At 43.7% G+C, this 25397-nt stretch overlaps 1 protein-coding gene across 6 annotated transcripts in view; it reads right to left on the reverse strand.

Annotated features, from left to right (window-relative positions):
* SCP2D1 (SCP2 sterol binding domain containing 1) overlaps nucleotides 1-25397 on the reverse strand; it is a 102435-nt gene that overhangs the window by 48494 nt on the left and 28544 nt on the right. For 3 of the 6 annotated variants that reach the window (XM_082743201.1, XM_082743199.1, XM_082743200.1), the window contains 3 exons: nucleotides 18937-19055; nucleotides 18377-18462; nucleotides 13837-14555 (listed from right to left, as the gene is read on the reverse strand). In XM_082743201.1, coding sequence (XP_082599327.1) covers nucleotides 14039-14555; nucleotides 18377-18387 — 528 coding nt within the window. In that variant the 5' untranslated portion in view covers nucleotides 18388-18462; nucleotides 18937-19055 and the 3' untranslated portion in view covers nucleotides 13837-14038. Of the gene's footprint in view, nucleotides 1-13836; nucleotides 14556-18376; nucleotides 18463-18936; nucleotides 19056-25397 lie in introns of those variants that run through there. The other 3 variants (XM_082743202.1, XR_014314800.1, XM_082743203.1) reach the window with 3 other exon arrangements.

Below are 25397 nucleotides of genomic sequence, written 5' to 3' on the forward strand. Positions count from 1 at the left end.
CTGGGATCCTCAGGCAGGTCTCCACGGTCTCCCCACATGGTATCTCCATGCAGCAACCTGCATGGAGTGGCAGGACCTCTCACATGGGCTGAGTGTGTGTACATTAGACACTGGCAAAAGCCTGGGAAGCCACACAACATCCCCTCTGCTACTTTCTATCCATCGAAGCTGTCACAAAGGTCTGGCCCCCACCCAGGTTCAAAGGCAGGGGACCTAGAGTCCACCTCTTAGATGGGAGGAATGTAGAAGAATTGGTAGGCATTTTTTTAGACCACAACCTGTACATTATAACAGTGGATATTGACAACAATTATTGTCCCACTATTTCACTCTCTTCCCCCACTTCTAATAGGGGAATGCATTTCCCTACCTTCTGATTCTGAGTATGGGTCATATGAGCTGCTATGGTCTGGGATGTTAGCACAGTGATGGGCACATGATATTGGAACAGGCTTGGATAAGCAGGCTTGCTCTCTTTGCCATCACCATGGGAGAGACATACCTGGCAGGAGCAGTCCCCCGGTCAGAGGAGGGAGAGGGAATAGGGACCAGAGGAGCAGAGTCAAGTCACCCCAGCCACACCCAGCCTAGATTAGAGGACCCACAGCCAACCTGCATATCCAGCAGAAGAGCTCAGCATCTGTCAAGCCACAGAATGTTGAGATAGCTTGTAACAGTGTTTTTGTGGCCATAAGTAAATGGTGCACTGCCATACTAAAACAACGCTGGACCCATTTCAGAAAGAATATTTAGGAGATGTGAGAAAGTGTTATGACTAATTGCATATGATGGCACTTCTCAAGATGAAGAAAACATGAACAGAAGATTAATTAATATGTTGGCCAAGCTGGTCAGTGACATTATAGAATGTTTTCCAAGGTCTTGCACACATGAACCCATAGGATGGATTTGTCCAGAGATTCCCATCAAAGCCACTGCCTGAGTCCTGCTCAAAACTGGCTGCCTTAACCCAGCTCACTGATACCTGCTAATCATGATGCCTGAGCCTCACAGGGTGCGGGATGGATAGGTACATGCAAGTGCATTTTGAGTTCTGTGTGCTGAGCATGAAAATGGAACAGCATCTTTGGATGATTCTTGTAACGAAGAACTAGTAAAATTCATCAGTTTCTAGTCCATGGTCTTGAGATCTGACCTGCTATTTCTTTAAATAAAAGAAAAAAAGATATTATTTTATCATTATTAAATGAACTTCCCTTAGAAAAATGATCACCTCTGCATTACTGATTCACCTACACCACCCACCCTGATTTCCTTCCCCAGAGACACGGGAAGAAACTCAATGAAAAGCAGCTGGGATTGGAGTAAAAAATCTCTGGAAAGAAAAGTGGGAGACCACCTAATCCAGCTCATCTGATTGCCTGAGAAAGGCAAGACTGGAGCCCAGAGAAGGCAAGTTTCCTCCAGGTGCTTACACGGAGAGGCTGGGAACCAGCCTGAAATAGAGCTTAGGTTTCCCCTTCAGAAGACTCCCTGGAAGACTGGTAAGCCCCTGGAATTACAACAACCATGACCTTGCATCCTTCAGCTCTCTGGATTTCAGTTTATTCCATTCTAAAAGGTAAGCCCTGGATTCGGTGAACTTCAATGCTATTTAGCTCTTTGATTTTTGTTTTTTAAATAATTCTCTTTCTTTAAAGATTTTTTTGAGAGAGAGAGCGAGAGAGAGCAAGCATGTGTGAGCATGGGGGAGAGCAGTGGGGAAGGAACACATGGGGAGGGAGAGGAAGGAGGGGGAAAGAATCTCAAGCAGACTCCCTAAGGATGCAGGGCTCGGTCTCAGGACCCTGAGGTCACGACCTGAGTGGAAACCAAGAGTCAGAGGCTTAACCAAATGAGCCACCCAGGTGCCCCTGTTTTTTAAACAGCTCTCTGGAAGAAGGTCAAGAACACTAAACCTCTCTCGACAAGACATTTGGAATCAACAGCCCTGTTTTCACATCCTGGTCTCATCCTGATCTTGTATGCTTGTATGTGCCTCTCGGTTTCTCTTCCCCTAGTTGACCCAGTAGGCGGTGTGAGTTCATAGCATTGCCACATGCAATTCAAAGGCACTTGGGGGTTCTTTTTACCCAAAAATGATTTGCTACATGGCAGTTGTATTTACTAGAAAGATGCTTTCCTGAAGATGTCATGGAAATCCCAGCTCACAAAAGGCAAGACCCACACAGATGATGGTGGGTGTTCCCTGACCCAGCTCAAGCAGCTCCCTGCCATGGGCAGTATCTTCAACACAGCTCGCAAACCATTCTATCTTGACAGCTTTCAAATTTTGCAATTCCCATCCAACTTTAATTTTTTATGGTGTTTTTTTTTTAATCAATTAGCCGGGGCACCTGGGTGGCACAGTGGGTTAAGCCTCTGCCTTCGGCTCAGGTCATGATCTCAGGGTCCTGGGATGGAGCCCCACATCGGGCTCTCTGCTTAGCAGGGAGCCTGCTTCCCCCTTTCTCTCTGCCTGCCTCTCTGCCTACTTGTGACCTCTCTCTCTCTCTCTCTCTCTCTCTCTGTCAAATAAATAAAATCTTTATAAAATAAAATAAAATCAATTAGCCAAGTTATACTACATCATTAGTTTCTGATAAAACATTCAATGATTGATTAGTTGCATATAACATCCAATGCTCATTATATAACGTGCCCTCTTTAATGCCCAGCACCTAGTTACTCAATCCCCCCACCCACCTCGTTTTCTGCAACCCTCAGTTTGTTTCCCAGAGTCAAGGGTCTCATATGGTTTGTCTCCCTCCCCAACTTCTTCCCATTCAGTTTTCCCTCCCTTCCCCTATGATCCTCTGCACTATTCTTTATGTTCCACATATGAGCAAAACCATATCATTGTCTTCCTCTGATTAGTTATTTCACTTATCATGATTCCCTCTAGTTCCATCCATGTTGGTGTAAATGGTAGATATTCATCCTTTCTGATGGCTAAGTAATGTTCCATTGCATACATGAGCCACATCTTCTTCATACATTCATCTGTTGAAGGACATCTCAGATCTTTCCACAGTTTAATTTCTTGATACTCTATTTTAAATTTGTATCATAAAGTGAGACTTTGTTATTATTTTATATTAGACAATTTCAGAATCACATCACTCAAGCTCACATAAAAAAAAAAAATAAGTTAGGGGTGCCTAGGTGTCTCAGTCAGTTAAGTAGCCAACTCTTGATTTTGCTCAAGTCATGATCTCAAGGTTATGGGATTGAGCCCCATATCAGGCTCCCCACTCAGTAGAGACCCTGCTTGAGAATGCTCTCTCTCCCCCTCTGCCCTTCACCCTGCTCATGTGTACAGTCTTTCTCTTACCCTCTAAAATAAATAAATACTTTTAAAAAAAACCAACTAAAATTATATGTAATAACATTTCAGAAGACATTAAATGAGTCATCATGGAGAAAAATCTGGAATTTGGTTGGCCTATCTTGTACTTGATTTATGGTTTAGCACATTTTTTATTTTTAGTCACATGTGTTGGAAATGGAAGGAAAGCACCACCATGATTCTGAGGCCTAGACCCTGTTAGGTCTTCACCATCTGAGTAGATATGGGAATAATTTCAGGACCTCTCCAAGTGGAGGTGATAAGGAATTAAGGTGATAACATATTGAGCACTGAATGCAGTGCCTGGCACCAATACAAATGTACCCAAGACGTCACCTCAGCTTTATCACCGAGCGGACCTCCCCTTTCCCAGTTAACTTTCAAATGTTGACTTTTTTTTTTTTTGAGAATGATAAATATCTAGGCAAATGGGGATCCACTGGGGTTGTCTCTCCTATGGTGGACTTGAAGAGAAACAGACCCACTGGAGAAGAGAGGATGGCATCACACATCTGGTTGGCCATAGAACCAGGAATCCTCAGCATTCTCTGAGCCTCCAATGGCCACCCACTGCCCCATGTCCCCAGCCTGCCCACTGCACACCATTGCCTGGCCACATACTCATATTCCTTTAGACTTAGGAGAAAAAATGGTGCCATTGGGAATACAAGTGGGTAGTCTTCCTTCTTCCCTCAGCTGTTTCTCCTCTTGAATCTATTTACTGACCCGTTAGGCTATAGCCTGGAAAGACAATGGTAGAAAACCCTCTGTTTCATGAGCAGTCCTATATTTATGTCTTTGGTCACTGTCCCTACAGTGATGTCACAGAACCACCTCCAGCATGAGGATCACCATTAGAGCCTTGAGGAGTCTGCAGTCACAGCTCTTAAGACAGGGGAAGAAACTAAATCCTCTGGAAATCCCAGCTTTATGAGTCTTTGGACCCAATTTGGAAAGTGTCATCCCTCACCTAAACACACTCTTCCATTAGACAGGTCCAGCCAGCATGGGTAGGCAGTTCTCAGACTCAGATTATGTGAGGAAGACAAGCAAAGTCCTGTCCCCAGGCTAGAAGTCCATGCTCTGGCTAGCTCCTGTGCCTGACTAGCCTTTCCACAATATCTATCACTGACCACCATGCTCTGGCCCCATAGGCCTGGTCTTCTGTTCCTGGAACTCATCCAGCACTGCCAGCCACAGGGCATTTGCACAGGTTATTTCCTCTGCCTGGAATGGCCTCATCTCTGCCCCATCTCAATTACCTCCTAATCACTCCTCTGATCTCATTCCTCAGGAAACCTGCCCTGACCCCTATTCAGTCCATGAGAATGCACTCAGCTTTTCTTTATGAGACCTCACCACCACAATGTGTAGCCAGAGGCTATACTGGAAGTTCCCTGAGGACAGGAGGTGTTCATGCAGTGCTCACCACAGCATCCTTTACACTCAGTACAGGCTGAGTAGACTCATTACACAGTAGATGCTCAGTAATGATCACTGAATGAATGGATGCATGCTTAGGGGTTGGGAACATCAACAGGCTGTCCCTTCTCCTCCTGCAAAGAGCAGAATTCCAAAGGGTGAGGTGCAATCCCTAGACTGTCTTCCTAACTCCAGACTTCTCATCAAACTCCCCTACAGGCCCTTCTGAATCCCACGTCCCAAACCAGCTTGTGCTTTGAAGGCACTTCTAAAGACACCCATGTTTGAATGGTATCCTCAAGGCTTTTGAGATTGCTTGCCCATAACAGATTCCAGTCCTGCTTGGTAACCCTCCAAGGAATCAAACAGACTAGAAAAGCTGGGAGATTCCTTTGTCTAAAAACTTTCTTCAGCCACTTTCTTTTCTTTATCAGTGAGGGGGGAGAGAGAGCACACAAAGCTCTACCCTCTTATTGGCTAAAATCCTGATTAATATATGTGGCTTCCTGGAAAAAAGCATGAATATTTCCAGAAAAATCTACCAGTACCCCCACTTAATCTACTCAAGCAACAAAACAACAACAAGAAAAAAAGGTACTTTGGGATGAAGCACTTGCTGATTTGTTCTTCAAGGGAAAACCTTCCTCAGCAGGAAATGTTCCAGAGGCTGCCAGACAGAGACATGGAAATAACCATTATTCAACAGCCTCAGGGGGCTGAGCAGCCCTCCACCATGGTATTTTCTGCAACTCCTCTCCTTGCCCCCATCTCCAGGGCCACCCCAGGTTCCTCCCCCACCAAAGCCGTGGGAGCATCCCCAGGGACCTCCCTCCCCCCCAGTTTCACGGGTCGCCTGCAAATCTTGTCCTGGGCTTCAGGAGCCCCCAGCTGTTTTCAAGAGTTGACTAAACATCAACTTAATTATACTGCTGGGCTATATAAATATTGCACTCCACAAAATGGTACAAAGCAGATATTTTTAGGAGGTCACAGATGTTTCTTGTGATTAGCCAAGACACAGGTCTGGAAGAATTTTTTTTTCCCCTAAAGAAAAGTGAAAAAGAGGATCTTCAACAGCTGTTTGTGGGTACTTCATGGGCCAGCACGGACACTGGGCAGAATTCCTTCCAGCTGTAAGTTTCCCTCTGAAACAAAGCAAGTGGGGTCCAAAGTCCACGGAGCAGGTCAGACACCGTGTGAACCACACTGGAACGGTCTCAACTCTGCCCCTCAAGTTCCCTCACACACGCAACCCCAGCATGAGCTGTTTCTGTACCTCTGGGACTTGTGCTGTCCCCGGATTCATGCCACAGACCTTCAGAAAGCACCTACTGTGTGCAAGATGCTCTGCTGTGGCTGTCACCAAAGTGACAGAGACTTCCCGTCACACAAATCTACAAGAAGGCTCACAGCAGCACTGTTGGAAATAGCTCCCAAATGGAAACAATCCAAATACAATGAAACACTGTTCAATGGTAAAATGAAACCATAACTACACAGGAAAATACACAGGAGTCTCAGACACAGAATGCAGAGTGGAAGAAGCCATTTATAGAAGCACAAAAATAGGCAACACGAAAATTTATTATCTTAAAGTCATAAATAATATAAAATATTATTTTTATATATATAATGTATATATAAAAAAGTAAAAAGTCAGAATAGTGGCTTATCCTTGAGTGGGGAGGGCATGGCATGACGCTGGGTGTGTCCTATTTCCCAAGCCAGGTGCTGGTTACAGGGGTTTGTTCCACTTGGGAACATTTGTTGAGCTGCACACCTAGGGCTTATAGGCTTTCCTCCATCAAAAAGTATTTTAAAAAATAAATGAACATGCCTGAGTTCCCATAGTTAGGAAGTGGCTGGGACGAGACCCAGCCCCAGGCAGTCTGGTCCCAGAGTCCAGCCTCTTACTCCCAAGAGATCAGAGCCCACTCGGGTGGCCAGATTCATCACCTGCTATGTGTTTGGGTCTCGCTATTAGTCCGGCTGACTTCCAACTGCCTGAGAGCTTTTGTGAGTGCCTGGAGCTCACTCTGCCCCTGGTCCAGGAGCAGCTCTCCATCAAAGGTTGGAGCTCTCCACCATAGCCTCTCTTTGGTGGGATAACTACTGCATCTCCCTGAACATCCCCATGGGTCCCCTTACAAACAGGAGTCTTCTGCCTTCCTGCCCAGTCCCTGATAGGTGTTTTCTGGGGCTACCTCCCAGGTAAGCTGCTGCCACTCGAACCTTTGCCCTGTGGTCTGCTTCCAAACCATCAAATTCAGGCAGTCCCTTCTCAGAACTTCTCTGGCCATCCAGATCCCCTTGGCCACATTACCCACTTTTTCCCTTTTGGTTTTATAGTAGACCCTTCAACAACATGGGGGTTGGGGGCACTGACTCCCCCTTCATGTAGTCAAAAATCTACATATAACTTTTCACTCCCCCAAAACTTAATTACTACTAACCTTCTGCTGACCAGAAGCCTTCCAAATAACATAAAGTTAATGAACACATATTTTGTAGATTGTATGTATTATATCCTTATTCTTACAATAAAATAAGCTAGAGAAAAGAAAATGTTATTAAGAAAATCTTAAGAAAAGAAAATACAACCAGGTGGTGAGTATTAGAGAGGGCACGGATTGCATGGAGCACTGGGTGTGGTGCAAAAACAATGAATACTGTTACACTGAAAAGAAATTTAAAAAAATACATTCATAAGTACTGTACTGCATTTATCCAAAAAAAAATAAATAATCCACATGTAAGTGGACCCATGCAATTCAAACCTGTGTTGATCAAAGGTCAACTGTACTCACTTTCTGAAATCATTTTGCTTGGTTATTCATTTATGTTTGTTTGTCTCCCCACCACCCTCATATGTCCCCCATCTGAAAAATGAAAGCGTGGGAGAAGAGGAACCTCGGGCTGCCACTGTGCCCCCTCTAGCTCCTAGAACCAGCAGTGATTTCCAGAATGTTTAGTAACAAGTACAGTAAAGAAGAAACCCATCCGGATGCCCACGTGGCCCAGTTAGATAGGCATCTGACTCTTGGCATCGGCTCAGGGCCATGAGATAGAGCCCTGAGTCGAGCCCCACATGGAGCCCCATGTTGAGATCTGTATTCTTCGTGGAATCTGATTGAGATTCCCTCTCTCTCCCTCTGCTCCTCTCATTCATGCTCTCTGTCTGTCTGTCTCTGTCTCTCTGTCTCTGTAAAATAAATAAATCAAGAAGAAGAAGAGAAAGAGGAGGAGGAAGAGGAGGAGGACGACGAACCCAGAGCACAGGGTCTGACCAACAGGAACGAATCCTGGTCTCAGAAACAAGGGGTGTGTTACCAGCTTAACATCATTAGTGTCTAACACATGATAAATGCTCAACAAATATTTATGAGATTAATGAATTAGTCCGTCTACGAACAAATGAAATCTGGCAGCTCATTGCTAAAAATCCAAAATCTGCCCTTATTTAAGCTCCCCAGAACAGAAACCTTGCCCTCGTTGCTGATGCTTTCCTGGATCTCACTCCTAAACACAGGTGAACAGACCTAACTTTGGGAGCCGAGACTGCCATTTGCCCTCTGGGGAGTGAGGAAATCAGTGGCAAAACAATGGGGGCCCTAACTGTTGCTCCAGGTCCCAGAAGTAGTCTTGTCTGCACCCCAGCATGAGTGGTCAGAGAAACGAAACCTCCATGGGGGTCACAAGCCATTTGCTCCATCCCGTCTAGGCCTGGTACACAACCAAGCTTTTTCGGAGCTGAAGAGGTAGCAACCCCCTGGGAAGCTCTTTTAGCCCAAGCCCTGACAAAACTCCTTCCACTAGCCCATCCTCAGCGTTCTTTCAGCCTCTCTGAGCTCCAGATTCCAGCCCTGAGGATTGTTTTCCAGTGTGGTGTTGTCTGCTTGGGCGGAGAGGAAGCCCTTCATCCCCCCACTGCATCTCAGTGCTGAGCATGGAGCCCTCTCATCGCAGACGCACCATAAAATTGTGCTGAATGAATGAGCTGTTCAGTCAATGAAATGACAGCATTTCAATACAAGACTATCTTAAGTCGCGGCTCACGGGCCTTGCACTCAACACTTCCCTCGTACTACCTGCCAAATCAGAGAGATGCAAATCCCTGAGGAGTATAAAGCAGGCTGTGCACAGAAGATGAAGAGCCACTTTCTGAGGACGCCCAGTATATGAGCTCGCACCCACACCTCTGAGCTGTCCCCTGGAAGGAGTTCCTCATTTCAGCACTAGGTGTCCCATGGTGGTCACTGGGGGCTGGTTTCCCTCCCACCCACCCCTAGGCAGGAAGACAGAAAAACTGGCCAAGTGTGGGGTTTCATGAACAACCACATAAAGAGAGGAGAGACAGTCTCCCAGGAGAGATATTCCTGAGTCTCTAATAGAAAAGTAGTAAAAATCCCACATCAGAATAGATTTTGTCTCTTCTTGGGCTTCAGGCAAATGGATGAAATAGTCCCAGCTATGGGGATATTCAGGATTCCCCTTCGTGGACCTAGGACCGCCCTAGGTCCTACTCTCTTCCACCCCAACCTCTACCTATGGCAGAAGTGCCTGATTCTGTAGCTCTGCTGATCTCTACTTTAGAAAGCTAGGGATCCCTCTCTCAGATCAGACAACCCTTTTGGTCCTAAAAGGAAAGGTCCAGCAAGGTCTTCAGCATCCCCTCTCAGGAGCCCATCACACCTGGTATTCTCTGGGTGCCCTTGAGCAGACAGGAGGCCAGAAAAATGGGAGGATCGGGAAAAACCACAGGCAAGGACAGCCTCTAGCCCTTGGGACACAGAGGATTGGCAGGAATTCATCAACGATGAGGGTAAGTAAATCCCACTTCCAGTGGAGAGGGGTCCATTTTGCAACCTTCACCAGTAAAGCTGCCCATTGTGAGCTTTTTCCTAAAGAACATGGGGAAATGTGAAGAGTTTCAGTGGGGTAAGTGACATCAAACCTTTAACTCCGCAGGAGGGCACTCTCGGAAGAAGAGATCTTTCTGTAACCTTTCAAAATGCAAGGCGGGGAACAGCATCTATAGCCAGCTACCATTCTTGCAAAAACAAAAAAAGTGGAAGGTAGGACATGTACATTAGGGGGATATGTACATATCTGGGAGATTATCCTGGATTATCTGGGTGGGCCCAACACAACCCCTCAAATCCTCTAAAAGGAGGCAGAAAATGAAGGCAGTAGAATTCCGAGAGGCGTGAAGCCTAAGAAGGACTCCACACATCACCGATGGCTTTGCAGACGGAGAAGCCATGTGACGAGGAATGTGAGTGACCTTTGGGAGCTGAGAGAGCATCCTTGACTGAAAACCAACAAGGAAACGTGGGCCTCGGTCCTACAACCACACAGAACTGAATAAGGCCACCACCAGATGAGCTTGGATGCAGTTCTTCCCCCAGGTCCCCAGGTGAGATCCCAGCTTGGCCTACACCTTGATTTTGGCCCTTGTGAGATAAGACTGGAGCAGAGGACCCAGCTGAGCCCACCCAGACTTCTGACCTGCAGAAGCTGTGAGATCATGAATGGGTGTTGTTTTAAGCTGCTCAGCTGTGGTACTCTGTCACACAGCAAAAGAAAATGAACACAGGGTATTTCCATTAGGGGGACGAGTAAGGCCATGTATGGGGGGTGAGGCAGGGGGGGAGCTGCAGTCATGAAGGCATACACTAGCAGCAGCTCCAGTCAAACAGGCGCAGCTGAAGGAAACAACAGCTCAGGCTCCAGGAGAGAGGGTCACCAAATTTAGTGTGAGAGTCAAAGAGGCAGCATAGAGAGTGAGGCCCATACCGACCCCCATTCCCAGTTTCCTGAGCTGTTGCCTGGCAGGAGTACAGGCTTAGTGTGACCAAAGCATCCAATTTTGCAAGAAACTCCAAAAATCCAATTTTTACATAAAATAACTTCATTCAAACTCTATAAACACTGTACTGGCCAAATTTGTACAAACCAAGCAACATGCACATGTGTACTTTGAGTCAGATGTGACCTTCTAGGGCATCAACTGAGTGTAAATGAAAAGGCAGAAAGAAGGTCCCCAGAGCAGAGCACAAAAGCCCTATGTGTGGACTTTCTTGGAAGGCAGTAGGGAGCCAGGGAAAGTTGTCCTCTTCCCTCTCATCCAGAAGAGAAAAGGAACTCATTCATACGCATGGAAAACTCACATGGGCCAGTGACTACACTACACTGGGCATGACCTATGAGGAGCTCCCCAACAACCTGATGTCATAAGGGCCACTGGCCTCATTTCTGGGTAAGGCCGCTGAGGTGCAGAGTGGCTCAGTAATTCTCTGTGCTTATAACCTGAGGCTCAAAACCACATTTCTGATTTCAAAATCTGAGTCCTCCCAGCTGTTCCATAGGGCATCCCAGCACTGAGTGATTTTGTTCCTTTTGAAAGGGATGTTGGTGTTGTTTCCCAAGGTCAAGAGTCTTCTCTCAGATGTGAACAAGATCCCTCTCCTTATTCAAGGCTCTTCCATCTTCTACCAACTTCTACCACTTCTACTTCTGCCCACCCTCCACAGCACCTCCCTCACCCACCCCACGCTCACCACATCCCAGCCTTTCAGGCAGATTCTATTCTCACTGCTCACTTGTAGCTCAGTCCCTCTGCTTCCCAGTTCCAAATTCCTGAGAAAGGGTTCTCATTGGCATGGGTCGTGTTTTGTTCCAAATCAAAGCTGGTCATAAGTCACTGACCGTCTATGGGATGGGCCTCCCTTCGGTCAGATGGTAGCCTAGACGTGACCCTCTGCAACCCTTCCCTGCCTCATACCCTTCTCCACATCCAACCATCTCTGAGCAACTCCCATCTCCGGGCCAATCCCCCGAAGCTAGGGCCAACTCAGGGAACAAGCTTGGGCAAGCCATTTCCCTAAACAAAGCATCCCAAACACCTGCCCAGCTATGCCTGACATTTATAAATATGGCTCTAATGAAGGTCCCTAAACCAGGCAAGGTTAAGTGCTCACAACAGTACTCAGAATCAGTCTGAAGCCTCTGAGATGCCCACCACTTGGCTGGGCAGGGCCATTGGCAGGAGCACCACACATATCACCTACCTAAGAACCAGGAGAGGAAAGAAACCAGGGAGCGCTCCGCGTCCGTACTCACAAACCCTCAGTAAGAGGCTCTCGGTCTCTTCCCTCAGAGGTGAACATGAACTAAACAAAAGGCCTCTTTGTTTCACACTGAGATATTTTATTAGCAAAAAGCCCTCATTCTGCCTTTTTCTGACAGGGGGACCTTAGGAAGGCCTTCGCAGAGCCATCTAAATCAGTAACGGCTGGGACAGGTGGGCACGTGATGAGGTCAGAGGACTGGTGCCGAGAGACAAGTAGAGCTTTAAATCCTCTTTATAAAGCCTCCACTTTAGTTGAGGGTGGCAGATTTCCAGCATTACTGAGTTTGTACTAACACAGAAAAAGCTGCCCATGGGTATATAAAGTATACAATGCGATGTCTTTCCCATATATACACCTGTGAAGCCATCGGCACAATCAAGATAATAAATCTACCCATCACCCCCAAGCTTCCTCATAGCCATTAATAATCCGCCCTCCCGGGCGCCTGGGTGGCTCAGTGGGTTAAGCCACTGCCTTCGGCTCAGGTCATGATCTCAGGGTCCTGGGATCGAGTCCCGCATCGGGCTCTCTGCTCAGCAGGGAGCCTGCTTCCTCCTCTCTCTCTCTCTGCCTGCCTCTCTGCCTACTTGTAATCTCTCTCTGTCAAATAAATAAATAAAATCTTAAAAAAAATAATAATAATAATCCGCCCTCCCAACCCTCTTCCCTCCCATCCCTGTCTCTTGGCAACCACTGCTCCTCCTTCTATCCCCCCAGTGTGCATTTCCTAGTACATAAATAGAACTGCATACTCTGTACTTGGTTTTCTCTGGTTTCTGCCACTCAGCATAATCTGACATTGGTCCATGTCATTGTATGTACATCAATAATTCATCCTTTTTTTTTTCTTTGTTGCCGAGTAGTGTTCCAGAGCACGACAGATGAACCATTCACCTACTGATGGGCATTTGGCTTATTTACAGTCTGGAACTATCACAAATATAACTGCTGTGAACACTCACGTACACATTTTTGTACTTGTACATATGCTTTCTTCCCTCCTAGGGAAACACCCAGGATGGAACAGTTGGACAATTTGGTAGGCATGCGTTTGGGGAATGGCTGTTTTCAGGAACCTTCCATGTGGGCTTCAGAGTATAAAGGTATACAAGGTAAAGGTCTACACAGATCACAGGGAAACCAGCGTTACACACACTCACCCATAGAGTGAGTAGCCCCTGTATCGGGCTACAGCTGGCTCTATTCCTAGTCCTCCAACGTATGAACAGGGCTCCCAGAAGGGAAAGTCTCCCGACATAACCTTTGGTTTTGTAAAATGCTCAGTAAACAAGCTCCTGACACTTCAGAAATGGCACACAGGATGGGGGAGATTCCAGGAGATTCTTTAAGTCGTGGAAACATCTCATTTAAATAATGGCAATATCTCACTGGTCTAGAACAGAATAGTTTTTACCAATTCTGAAAGCTGGAGCATGAACTAGAGCAGGGGTTCTCCAGGGTTGTTCCCATCAACATCACCTGGGAACTTGTTAGAAATGCACATTCTCCCCCGCCCAGACCTATAGCACTGAAACCCTGATGTGGGGCCCAGCAATCTGGGCTTTTACCAGTCTTGCAGGTGGTGTGATGCATGCTCTAGTTTAAGATTCAGTAGCCTAGAACCTCTTCTAAACCCCTGGATTCTCTTGGAATTATATCTATCCAAAGTCATGATACACCAAGAGCTCAACCCCTCTAAGTTCTGCAAATTTAAAATCTCAAAGAACTAGGTTACCAACTGAAATGCAAACCAACACAATGATGGTGGGCACTTCTTTCCCCAAAGCACAAACAAACAAAATTCTCAGGAACTCAATCATGAAAGCATTTAAATCCAAGTGTCAAAACCACCCATTTCTCTATGTGTGGCTTTCAACCTAACATAGTATAGCATACATGAACCTAAAGAAAGAAAAAGACAAAGATTTTAGGTGAGACACTCCAACACTCTTTACTGCTCTAGAACCCTCACTGAAAATTAACTCATCAGCAGGAAAATTAATCAAACTTGAACAGGAAGAATTTGAGTAAAAATATTGGATATTTTTTGTTTTAATCTTCAGTTTAAGCATGATTTCCGCTCAACATTATAACCGGAGAGAAGTTCTGATCATTTCTTTGGTATTTTACATGCTTAAAATTTAGCCCAGTCTTTGAAAACTCTCTCGAGCTTCTGGCCAAGCAGAACTTTGCCACTCACTTTGAACTTGCCAGCAAGGAAAGCTTTCTGAGGGTTCACTTTGCCCAAAACCAACTCCATAAAGACAGGTTCCGGGATTGTGAAGACAGTGTCAGCTGGGAGCCTGGCGGATCCTGGATACATGTCCCCAGAACCATTCTTCAGATCAATGGTCCACTGCAGAATGGTCTTCCCATCTTTGGTGATGTCCAGCTGAAAGATGGCATTGACTTTCTTTACCAGTTGGGCCCCCACCTCTTTGATGTGATGGCTAATGTCCTCAAACACAGGGAAGCTCTGGAATTCTGACAGCTCCAGAGGGTGTGGCATGGCAGGTTCCCGCGCTGCACCCAGTTCTTTGAACTGGCCTGCCTGAGGCCCAGCCACTGCTTTGATCTTGGGCTGATGGTCAATTCTCTTCCACATCTTACTGTGCTGGTCCTCTTGACCTTGCCGTCTGGTTTGTGAGCAGCTGTGGCCAGATTAATATCCACAAGTCAGATTGTGACATCAAAGGTAAGGCCCAAGCAGGGAATGAGGCTAGTGTGTGTGCTGCAGTCTTATTGGCCAAACAGATACTAAAATGTGACATGGGGTGAGACCTCAGATAGGTAATTGTGAGGCATATCCTCACAATTAAGGGGGCATACTACCCCCTCAAACCAATCAGGGCTGTTGGTCTCACAGGCCCAGAAAAGTCTGGACCCCATGTTGGGAATAAAAGAAAGTGGCCCCAGAGGGTTTTTTTGGTGATATGAGTTCTTTCTTTCCAATGCAGGCCTCTCCCCATAACAATCCTAATTCAGAGCAGTTATTCTGATTCCTTTGAAGGTGTTTACATCCTTAAGGCACAGATCCTAATGCTAGATTTGGCATTACATAGCCACTGGTAGAAGGGGAAATGTTTTTAGAGAAAAATGGCTGGTTGGAGAAAGAATCAGTACCAGGACTGGCATCAGAAAGCTTCAGAGGCACAGTGAGAAATCAGGGGATGGAGGGAGCAATATCCCTAAGATCAACAGAGAATGCTGCTAGCCTCAAATGATCATTGGATATAATAACATAGCCCTCCCTCTGAGCCAAGGCACTGTTGTAGGCATTACACATGTATTATCACTTTTAAGCTTCATTACAATCCTCTGAGGAAGGTACTCTTTTTATTCCCATTTTACAGATGGGGAAACTGAGACAAGGAGAAATGAAGTGATTTACCCAAAGTCATACAGCTAATAAGTAGGGTAGCCAGGTTTAAAAAGAGGTAGAATGACTCTAGAATACATATATATTTTCATTTAATTTTTAAATAATGTCAGATTTACAAAAAGGTTATAAAAACACCCAAGTTCCTGTATCACCTGCACCCCACTTCCCCAAAGGTTAATATTTTACATGGCATAGCACAATAATCTATACCAGGAAAGAAATATGGGTACAATACTATTAACTAATCTATAGACCATAATCAAATTTTGCCAATTGTCCCACAAATGTCCCTTTTCTAGTCTTGAATCCACCTTCTGCACTGAATTTAGTTTTTATGTCTCCCTAGTACTCTCCAGTCTGGGAGTTCTTCAGTCTTTGCCTATCATGATCTTAATACTTTTGAATACTGGCTAAGTTCCTCTGTAAAATGTCCCTCTTGGGGGCAGTCTGTTTTTCTGTTTTTGGGGGGTGTGTTTTTTTTTTCATGATTAGGTTGAGGTTGTGCATTTTGGGCCAAAATACTACAAAAATGACTTTATGCCCTTCTCAGTGCATCATATCAGAGGCTACATGGTATCAATGTGTCTCATGACTGGTGAGGTTGACCTTGGTCACTTGGTCAAAGTGGTGTCTACCAGTTTCATCCACTGCAATTACTATTTTTCTTTCTGTAATTAGTAACATAAGGAGATATGAGACTTTGCCAATATTCTGTTTCATATCATACTTCAGCCCTCTCTTTGCATCCATCAGAGAGGTCTGTCAGTGTGAAATGTACCAAATGGCCATTTTCCACCCCCATCACTCCCTTTAGATTTAATGACTGGAATTTTGCTTAAGAAGAGCTGCCCTTCATGTGCATGCAAATGTTTATAGCAGCAATGTACACAGTAGCCAAACTATGGAAAGAGTTTAGATGTCCATCGACAGAAAAATGGATAAAGAAGATGTGGTATATGTATATAATGGAATAGTATGCAGGGCGCCTGGATGGCTCAGTCGTTAAGCATCTGCCTTCAGCTCAGGTCATAATCCCAGGGCCCTGTGATCAAGCCCCACATCAGGCTCCCCACTCAGCATGAAGCCAGATTCTCCCTCTCTCATTCCCCCTGCTTGTGTTCCCTCTCTTGAGGTGTGTCTCTCTGTCAAATAGATAAATAAAATCTTTTTTTTTTTAAAGGAATGCTAGGTAGCCATCAAAAAACCCCAAATCTTGCCATTTGTAATGACGTGGATAGAACTAGAGGGTTTTATGCTAAGTGAAATAAGTCAGCCAGAGAAAGACAATTATCATATGATCTCACTGATATGAGGAATTTGAGAAACAAGACAAAAGATCACAGGGGAAGAGAGGGAAAAATGAAACAAGATGAAACCAGAGAAGGAGACAAACCGTAAGAAACTCTTAGTCTCAGGAAACAAACTGCAGTTTGCTGGAGGGGAGGGGGGTGGGGGGATGGGTTATCTGGGTGATGGACATTGGGGAGGGTATGTGCTATAGTGGAGTGATGGGTGTAAGACTGATGAATCAGGTCTGTGATTCATGAATCAAATATTACATTATATGTAATTAATAATATACATATATAAAATACATATATAATTACATTACATGTAATTAATGTGTTATTACATTATATGTAATAACAAATATGACATTATATGTTAATTTAAAAATAAAAAGAAGAGCTGCCCCTTCTCCCCCATTTCTTTATTTGTTCAAATATGTCTTTATCTCAGTAGGGACTTGTGAATATTTATTTTATTCTGTGGGTCATAATCTATTATTATCATTAGGTATTTTCTTGCTCAAACTGTCCCAGGTTTGGCCATTGGGAGCTCCATCAAGTGAGTGACTATGCCTTCTCATAACCATGCTGCTCTTATATGCAAGTGAAGCTACATTAAATGGAGCTGTTTTTAGCTTTGTTCTCTCAGGAAGGAATGCAGAAAATTAAAAAAAAAAAAAGATTTGGTATATTATCTTTGGTACATGATAGATAAGCAACATTTTTTTTTAAATATTTTATTTATTTATCAGAGAGAGAGAGGGGGAGAGAGCGAGCACAGGCAGACAGAGTGGCAGGCAGAGGCAGAGAGAGAAGCAGGCTCCCTGCTGAGCAAGGAGCCTGATGTGGGACTCGATCCCAGGACGCCGGGATCATGACCTGAGCCGAAGGCAGCTGCTCAACCAACTGAGCCACCCAGGCATCCCGATAAGCAACATTTTAACTGCTCAACATGGAGCAGTTAAACAAAACCCAGCAGCTCCCAAAACCAAGACTTTACCCTGAGACCACCTGGTATGAATATCTGCACAGAGAATTTTAAACAAAGAGGTGAGTGAATACTCAGTAAGATTGCTGTGAGGCACCAACAGTGAATTGAGCCCGCATCACCACCCATCACCCATATATGCTTTTCCTCAGAGCAGAGTTGTTCCTTCTGAATTATTCAGATAGATCTCCAACTAGGCTGCCACTCCTGCCTCAGCATGTCAGAGGAGAACACGATTCCAAGCCCATATTTGTCCCCTTCATGAGTTCCTATCTTTTATAAGCATTTCTACCATTAAAGGAATTCCAGTATGAATGGCCAGTATACTTGGAAAGGTACTCAACATCATGAGCCCCTAAGGACAAGCAAATTAAAACTACAGTGAGATACATCTCCCCCCCCCCATGAAAATCATGAATATTGGAAAGGCTGACAATGGCAAGAGTTGGCAAAGCTGTGGAGCAACTGGAGCTCCCAGGCAGGGTTGGTGGGAGTGCAAAATACTGCTGCTGTGGAAGACTGCTGGCTAGAGTGGTAAAAGTCAAACACACACTCAGCACACAACCGTAGGTACTTCTCTTGAGTACTTATGCAAGAGAAATGAAAGGAAAAGAAAGGTAGGACATGAGTGTTCCCAGAAGCATCGTCCATTAAAGCAAAACACAAGGAGACAATCCAAATCTTTGCTTATGTCCTTCATCTTCTGTTCATCAACAGAAGATCAGATAAGCAAAACGGCATAATTACAGAATGGAATACTACTTGGCAACAAAAAGAAACAAGCTCTCGATTCACTCCACAATGCAGATGAACCTCAGACGCATTATGCCGAAAGAAAGAAACCAGATTCAAATGATGACATATGATTCGATTCATACAGCATTCTAAAAATGGCAGAACTGCAAAAAGAAAAAAAAAATGACAGTGAATTAGGGGAAGAAATTGAGTTTGTCTAGAAAGGAACACAAAGAATTTCTTTTTGGTAAGAGTGGGGGACAGTGATGGAACTTTTCCTGATTGTGCTGGTGGTTACACAATTGTATGTATTTGTCAGAATCCAGAACTGTATACTAAAAGGGATGCATTTAGGTATGTAAATTATACCTCAACAAACCTGACTTTAAAAACAAAAAGAGGCATGGACAGATCTGCATGAGTTCTGTCTAAAGCAGAGGGCACAAGCCAAACCTGGAATACTGGTTCCTTTTTTTTTTAGTTCTTATATCTGTCAGTCGCTACTATTGCACTGTGATGCATAATTTTAACTTTTTAATTCATTCTTATATCACTTAACTCTTGCTATATTATGTGGCAAAACAACCAACCTCAAAATTTTAGCAGCATGTAACTAACATTAAATAATTATTTCTTACGTGTCTTTTGGGTGGCTGGGGTCTGCTGTTCTGCGCTAAGATGGAGTAGGCTGCTGTTCTTGATACATGTGTCTCTCGCCTTCTGTCTGCAACCAGTAGGCCAGGGAGGCATGTCCCTCCTGTGGTAATGGCAGAAGTAAAAGGGTAGTGAGCAGAAAGGCCCAGGCTTGGCCCTGATTCAGTGCCACTCCTGCCCATGGACCAGCAGCAAAAAGCAACTCTCAGAGCCAGGTGCAAAGTCAAAGGTTAAGGAGGCACGCTCTACCATGAAGGGGACATGACTGGGCAAGAGGCAGGGAGAAGAGAAAAACTGGGACCAACAATGTAATCTTCCTAGCTACTGACACATGAAAAGAGAGATTTCACATTTTAAGATCCAGATTTGTGACTTTTCTTATTCATGGAAAGTTCCATAAGCTTGGACCCACATCTTTATCTGGCAACAATCAGCCAGCACTGAAGAAGGAGAAGCAGTTCAGTTCAGGCAGGAAGGGCTCCCCACAACTCACCATCATCATTGTCATAAGGATGACCCCTTTCTAGAGGTCAGGTGTTCTGAGGAAATGTTCCAGTATTCCTGAGATCTTTTCCACACTAAATTTCATCAAAAGTTCTTCAAGAATTTGGATAACTTAAGTATTCAAGGATCCTCAGGTTTGTTACCATCTCCATCCCCTCAACATATTTGCTGAGCATTGACTACGGAAAGCCCTGGCTGGCACTGGTAAGAATACACACAGATGGAAAGTGGGTGCTGGCAAGGATGTGGAGAGATCCGAACCCTCGTGCACTGCTGGTGGGAATGGAGAATGGCGCAGCACTGTGGGAAACAGAATGGCGCTTCCTCTGAAAATTAACACTAGAATTATTATATGACCCAGCAGTTCCATTTCTGGGTACATATCCAAAATAAGTGAAAGCAGGCACTTGTACAGATATTAGTACATTCATGTTCATAGCAACATTCTTCACAACAGCTGAGAGATGGAGACAACTCAAGTGTCCATCGATGAATGAATGGATAAACAAAATACGATATAAAATGAGCAAAGGAAAAAATAGAGACAAATCAAAAAACAGACTCTTAACTGTAGAGAACAACTGTTGGTTACCAGAGGGGAGGTAGGTGGGGGAAATGGGTGATGGGACTAACAAGTATACTTGTTGTTGTGAATACTGGGTGATACACAGAATTGTTGAATTACTATATTATACACCTGAAACTAATATAACACTGTATGTTGTCTATCCTGGAATTAACTTCTTTGAAATGAGAAAAAATAATAAAAACACATAACTTTTCAAAAATGTGATAGACACACAGTGGAGTATTATTCAATCTTAGAAAGGAATGAAATTCCTACACATGCTACAACTTGGAAGAAACTTGAAGACTTGAAGACTATGCTAAGTGAAATCAGCTAGACACAAAAGACAAATAGTGTATGATTCCACTTATAATAAGTACCTAGAATAGTCAAATCCACAGAAACAGAAAAAAGAACAATGGTTGCCAGGAGCTGAAAGGAGGGGAAAAAATGGAGAATTCCTATTTAATGGGCACACAGTTTCAGTATAAGAGAGTGTGTGTGTCTGCAAGAGGGGGAGGGGCAGAGGGAGAGAATCTTCAAGCAGGCTCCCCATTGAGAATAGAGCCCAATGCTTGATGCCACAACCCATGAGATTGCAACCCATGAGATCACAACCTGAGCTGAATCCAAAAGTCAGATGCTTAATCGACTGAGCCACCCGGGCGCCCCATAAGATAAAAAGTTCTAAAGATGAATGGTGGTGATGGTTGCAGAACAATGTGAACATACTTAATGCCATCTAACTGCACACTTAGAAATGGCTAAAATGGTAAATTTCATGTCATGTATTTTTTACCACAATAAAAAAAGAAGATGAAAAAATAAATATGTCCAAAAAACAGTTTAGCTTAGGAGAGAAAAACATACACATAAGTATCTAATATATAAGGGTGCCTGGGTTGCTCAGTTGGGTTAAGCCTCTGCCTTCAGCTCAGGTCATGGTCTCGGGCTCCTGGGATCGAGCCCCGCATCAGGCTCTCTGCTAAGCAGAGAGCCTGCTTCTCCCTCTCTGCCTGCCTCTCTGCCTACTTGTGATCTCTCTCTCTCTCTCTGTCAAATAAATAAATACAATCTTTAAAAAAAAATCTAATATATAATGCCAATTGTTACAAGTGCCACAAGAAAGATACATGTGGTGGTCAATAAGGTCACACAGCCTTAAAGGCATTGTGGCTTCCTATCTGCTCTCCCTGGAACTGCTCATTTCAGGTGAGATCACCTGCCATGTTGTGAGGACACCCTAGTGGCCCTATGGATAGGTCCACGTGCTGAGGGGTAAAGCCTCCTGCCCACGACCACATGAGTGAGCCGTCTTGTAAGCAGATCCTCCAGATCCACTCAAACCTTCAGATGACTGGACCTCGGCCAACATCTCGGTTGCAATCTCAAGACAGACTAAGATGGAAGGGAAGGAAGAGGAATGGCTAGAACAGTCTGCAGCTTCAGAACAACTGCAGAAGTGGGAATCGAGACAAAAGCCATTATTGAGTGTTACACCTTTGCAAGCAAAGTGGAAGTGATGGTGATGAAGCACTGGCCTTAAGCAGACCCCTCAAGGTTTGGCTGGAAAGGGAGGGAGAGAAGCAGGAGGAAAGGCTGAGGAGACAGGACAATGGAGAAAAATGTCTCTTAGGAGAAGTGTGACGTGAACACATTTATATGAAGAAGGGCAGTAGAAAACGAGCAGAAAATGCAAGGGAAGTGGGAGGAAGCTATAGTGCAGTTAGGAGCTTCACTCCAGCCTAGCTTTTGATCCCAGCCGTAGGACCCTGGGCAAGCTGCCTATCCACGTGGTGTTTCCGTTTCACCACCACAAAGTGCGGAGAACAGCATACACAAGTGCCAAACCTTTTGCTGTAGGATGAAATTAGATAATCCCCAGAAAATATCTGGCACAGATAAATGCTCTGTAAAGTTAGTTCTTCTCAAAAGATGGGATACAAAAGGAAACAAAATCCTGCAAGAGGTAGTAGGGTGGAGGAAAGTAGGCCTCAAAGGGCAAGGAGGATCCCTGTTCCTGTCCAACACAGAGCAAGCAAAGGAAGATAATCAAGGATGCTGATGACATTGAGGTGGAGAGAAATACCATCAGTCGATGATCCCTGTTTATCTCTCCAGACTATCTCCTATCATATGCCTGCAGGAGCCCTGTAGACCAAATGGTTTTATACTTCTCTCCTGAACAGTTCTTGAACTTTCTGCCTCTAGGTTTGTGCATCCCGCCCTCTATTTCCATCCAAACTCTGCCCTTCCTTTACACCTCAGTTTAAACCACATTGGTCTCTCCCCATGCAGTAAAATCTGCAAAAACAACTAACTGGATACACTTCAGGCATTGGGGGTCAGACACAGGCTAAACTGGAGGCAGGTGCACAGGTGCCCAAATCAAGCATGAGCAGAAAACACTTTAACAAGACTATGGGGTCAGTGGGAACATCCAATAAACAGCATTTCTCTTCCCCATCTGAATTCTAAAGAAATTGAGAACTAAGACAAGGAATCCCAGATGAAAACCAAAATTTTACTGTTAAGTGATAACTAGGGGAGCAGGGCACTTGGCTGGCTCAGTTGAAACAGCACCTGACTCTCAAACTTGGGGTTGTGAGTTTGAGCCCCATGTTGGGTGTAGAGATTACTTAAATAAATAAAAGTTAAGTGATAACTGAGGGAAATGTAGCTGAAGGGAAAGTACTTTATATGAGGCTCTAGTGGACTTGCCAGCTATATCCCACGATGCAAGGCAGAGCTATCCAACTACCTATCAGCCCCCATCCTGGGAGGCCTCTGCCTATGAGGCTAGCAGTAAGGGGCCCACCAAGGGAAAGTTCTGGACATGGAAGAGCTCAGTTTATACTTCCCAGATCAACCATCCAAAAAAGTCATCACAAACATCATGATAAAAACCGCCAACAAAGTAATTTAAGAGGGAACATACTTCAAAATAATAAAAAGCCTTACATGAAAAACCCACAGTGAACTTCTACTCAATGGGAAAAAAACGAAAGTTTTCCCCCTTTGTTTAAGGTCAGGAACAAGACAAAGATATTGACTCTGACCATTTCTATTCAACATAGTACTGGAAGTCCTAGCCACAGTGGTCAGAGAGCAAAAAGAAATAAAAGGCAGGGCGCCTGGGTGGCTCAGTGGGTTAAGCCGCTGCCTTCAGCTCGGGTCATGATCTCAGGGTCCTGGGATCGAGTCCCGCATTGGGCTCTCTGCTCAGCAGGGGGCCTGCTTCCCTCTCTCTCTCTCTGCCTGCCTCTCCATCTACTTGTGATTTCTCTCTGTCAAATAAATAAATAAAATCTTTAAAAAAAAAAAAAAAAAAGAAAGAAAGAAAGAAAAGGCATCCAAATTAGTAAGGAAAGAGTAAAAGTTTTATTATTTGCAGATGACATGATACTATATAGAGAAAAACCTTAAAAACGCCACAAAAAAAAAAAAACTGCTAGAACTGATAAACAAATTCAGTAGAGCAGGATCCAAAATCAATGTACAGAAATCTGTTGCATTTCTGTACATTAATACTGAAGCAGCAGAAAGAGAAATTGAGAAAACAGTCCCATTTACAGTTGCATCAAAAATAATAAAATACCTAGGAATAAAATCAATCAAAGAGATGAAAGACCTGTCCTCTGAAAACTATAAAACACCAACGAAAGAAATTGAAGACCACACAAAGAGATGGAAAGACATTTCACACTCATGAATCAGAATAACAAGTATTGTTAACATATCTATACTACCCAAAGCAACTGCACATTTAATGCAATTCCTATCAGAATACCAACAGCATTTTTCACAGAACTAGAATATACAATCCAAAAATGTTTATGGAACCACAAAGACCTCAAATAGCCAAAGAAATCTTTAAAAAGAAAAGCATTGTGGAGGCATCATAATTCCAGACTTCAAGTTATATTACAAAGTTGTAGTAATCAAAAGAGCATGGTACTAGAAAAAAAAATAGACACATGAATCAATAGAAAAGAATAGAAAATCCAGAAATAAACCCACAATTATGTGGCCAACTAATTTTTAATAAAGCCAGAAAGACTATTGAATGAGAAAAAGATAGTCTCTTCAACAAAGGGTGTTGGGAAAACAACTACATGCAAAAGAATGAAAACCAGACCACTTTCTTACACCAAACACACAAATAAACTCACAATGGATTAAAGACCTAAATGGAGACCTGAAAGCCCAAAAATCCTAGACAAGAGCACAGGCAGTAATTTCTCTAACATCAGCTGTAACATCTAGATATGTCTCCTAACTCAAGGGAAATAAAAGCAAAAATAAACTTTTGGGACTTCATCAAAATAAAAAACTTCTGCACAGTGAAGGAAACAATCAACAAAACTAAAAGGCAACCTACTCTATGGGAGAAGATGTTTGTAAATGACAATTCTGATAAAGGGTTAGCCTCTAAAATATATAAAGAAGTGATACAACTCAACATCCCAAAAATGAATAATCCAATTAAAAATGGGCAGAAGACATGAACAGATATTTTTCCAAAGAAGATATCCAGATGGCCAACAAACACATGAAAAGATGCTCCACATCACTAACATCAAGGAAATGCAAATCAAAACCACAATGAGATAGTACCTCACACTGGTCAAAATGGCTAAAGTTAAAAGCACAAGAAACAATGGGATTAGTGAGGATGTGGAGAAAAAGGAACCCTCATGTACTGTTGGTGGGAATGCAAACTGGTACAGCCACTTGGAAAACAATATGGAGGTTCCTCAAAAAGTTAGAAATAAAACTACCCTATGATCCAGTAATCACTCTCTTAGTATTCACTCAAAAAATACAAAAACACTAATTCAAAGGGGATACATGCACCCCTATGTTTACAGCAGCATTATTTACAATAACCAAATTATGGAAGCAGCTCCAGTGTTCACTGATAGATGAATGGATAAAGAAGTTGTGGTATATGTATGCAATGGAATATTACTCATCCATAAAAAATGAAATCCTGTCATTTGCAACAACATGGATGGAGCTAAGAATATAGTGAAATAGTGAATAAATGAAAGTGAAAATAAATCAAAGTGAAATAAATCACTCAGAGTAAGACAAATATCATATGGTTTCATCCATACATGGAATTTAAGAAACAAACAGATGAGCAAAGGAAAGAGACAGACAGACAGAAAGAGAAAGAGAGACCAACCAAGAAACAGACTCAACTATAGAGAAAAACAGATGGTTACCTTTGGGGACATGGTGGAGAGATGGGTGAAGTAAGTGAAGCAGATGAAGAGTACACTGATCATAATGGCACCAGGTGATGCATGGAAATGTTGAATCACTCTATTGTACACATGAAAATAATAACACTATACTGTAATATAG

The sequence above is a fragment of the Mustela nivalis genome (genome assembly GCF_964662115.1).
Source record: "Mustela nivalis genome assembly, chromosome: 8".
Lineage (NCBI taxonomy): Eukaryota > Metazoa > Chordata > Mammalia > Carnivora > Mustelidae > Mustela > Mustela nivalis.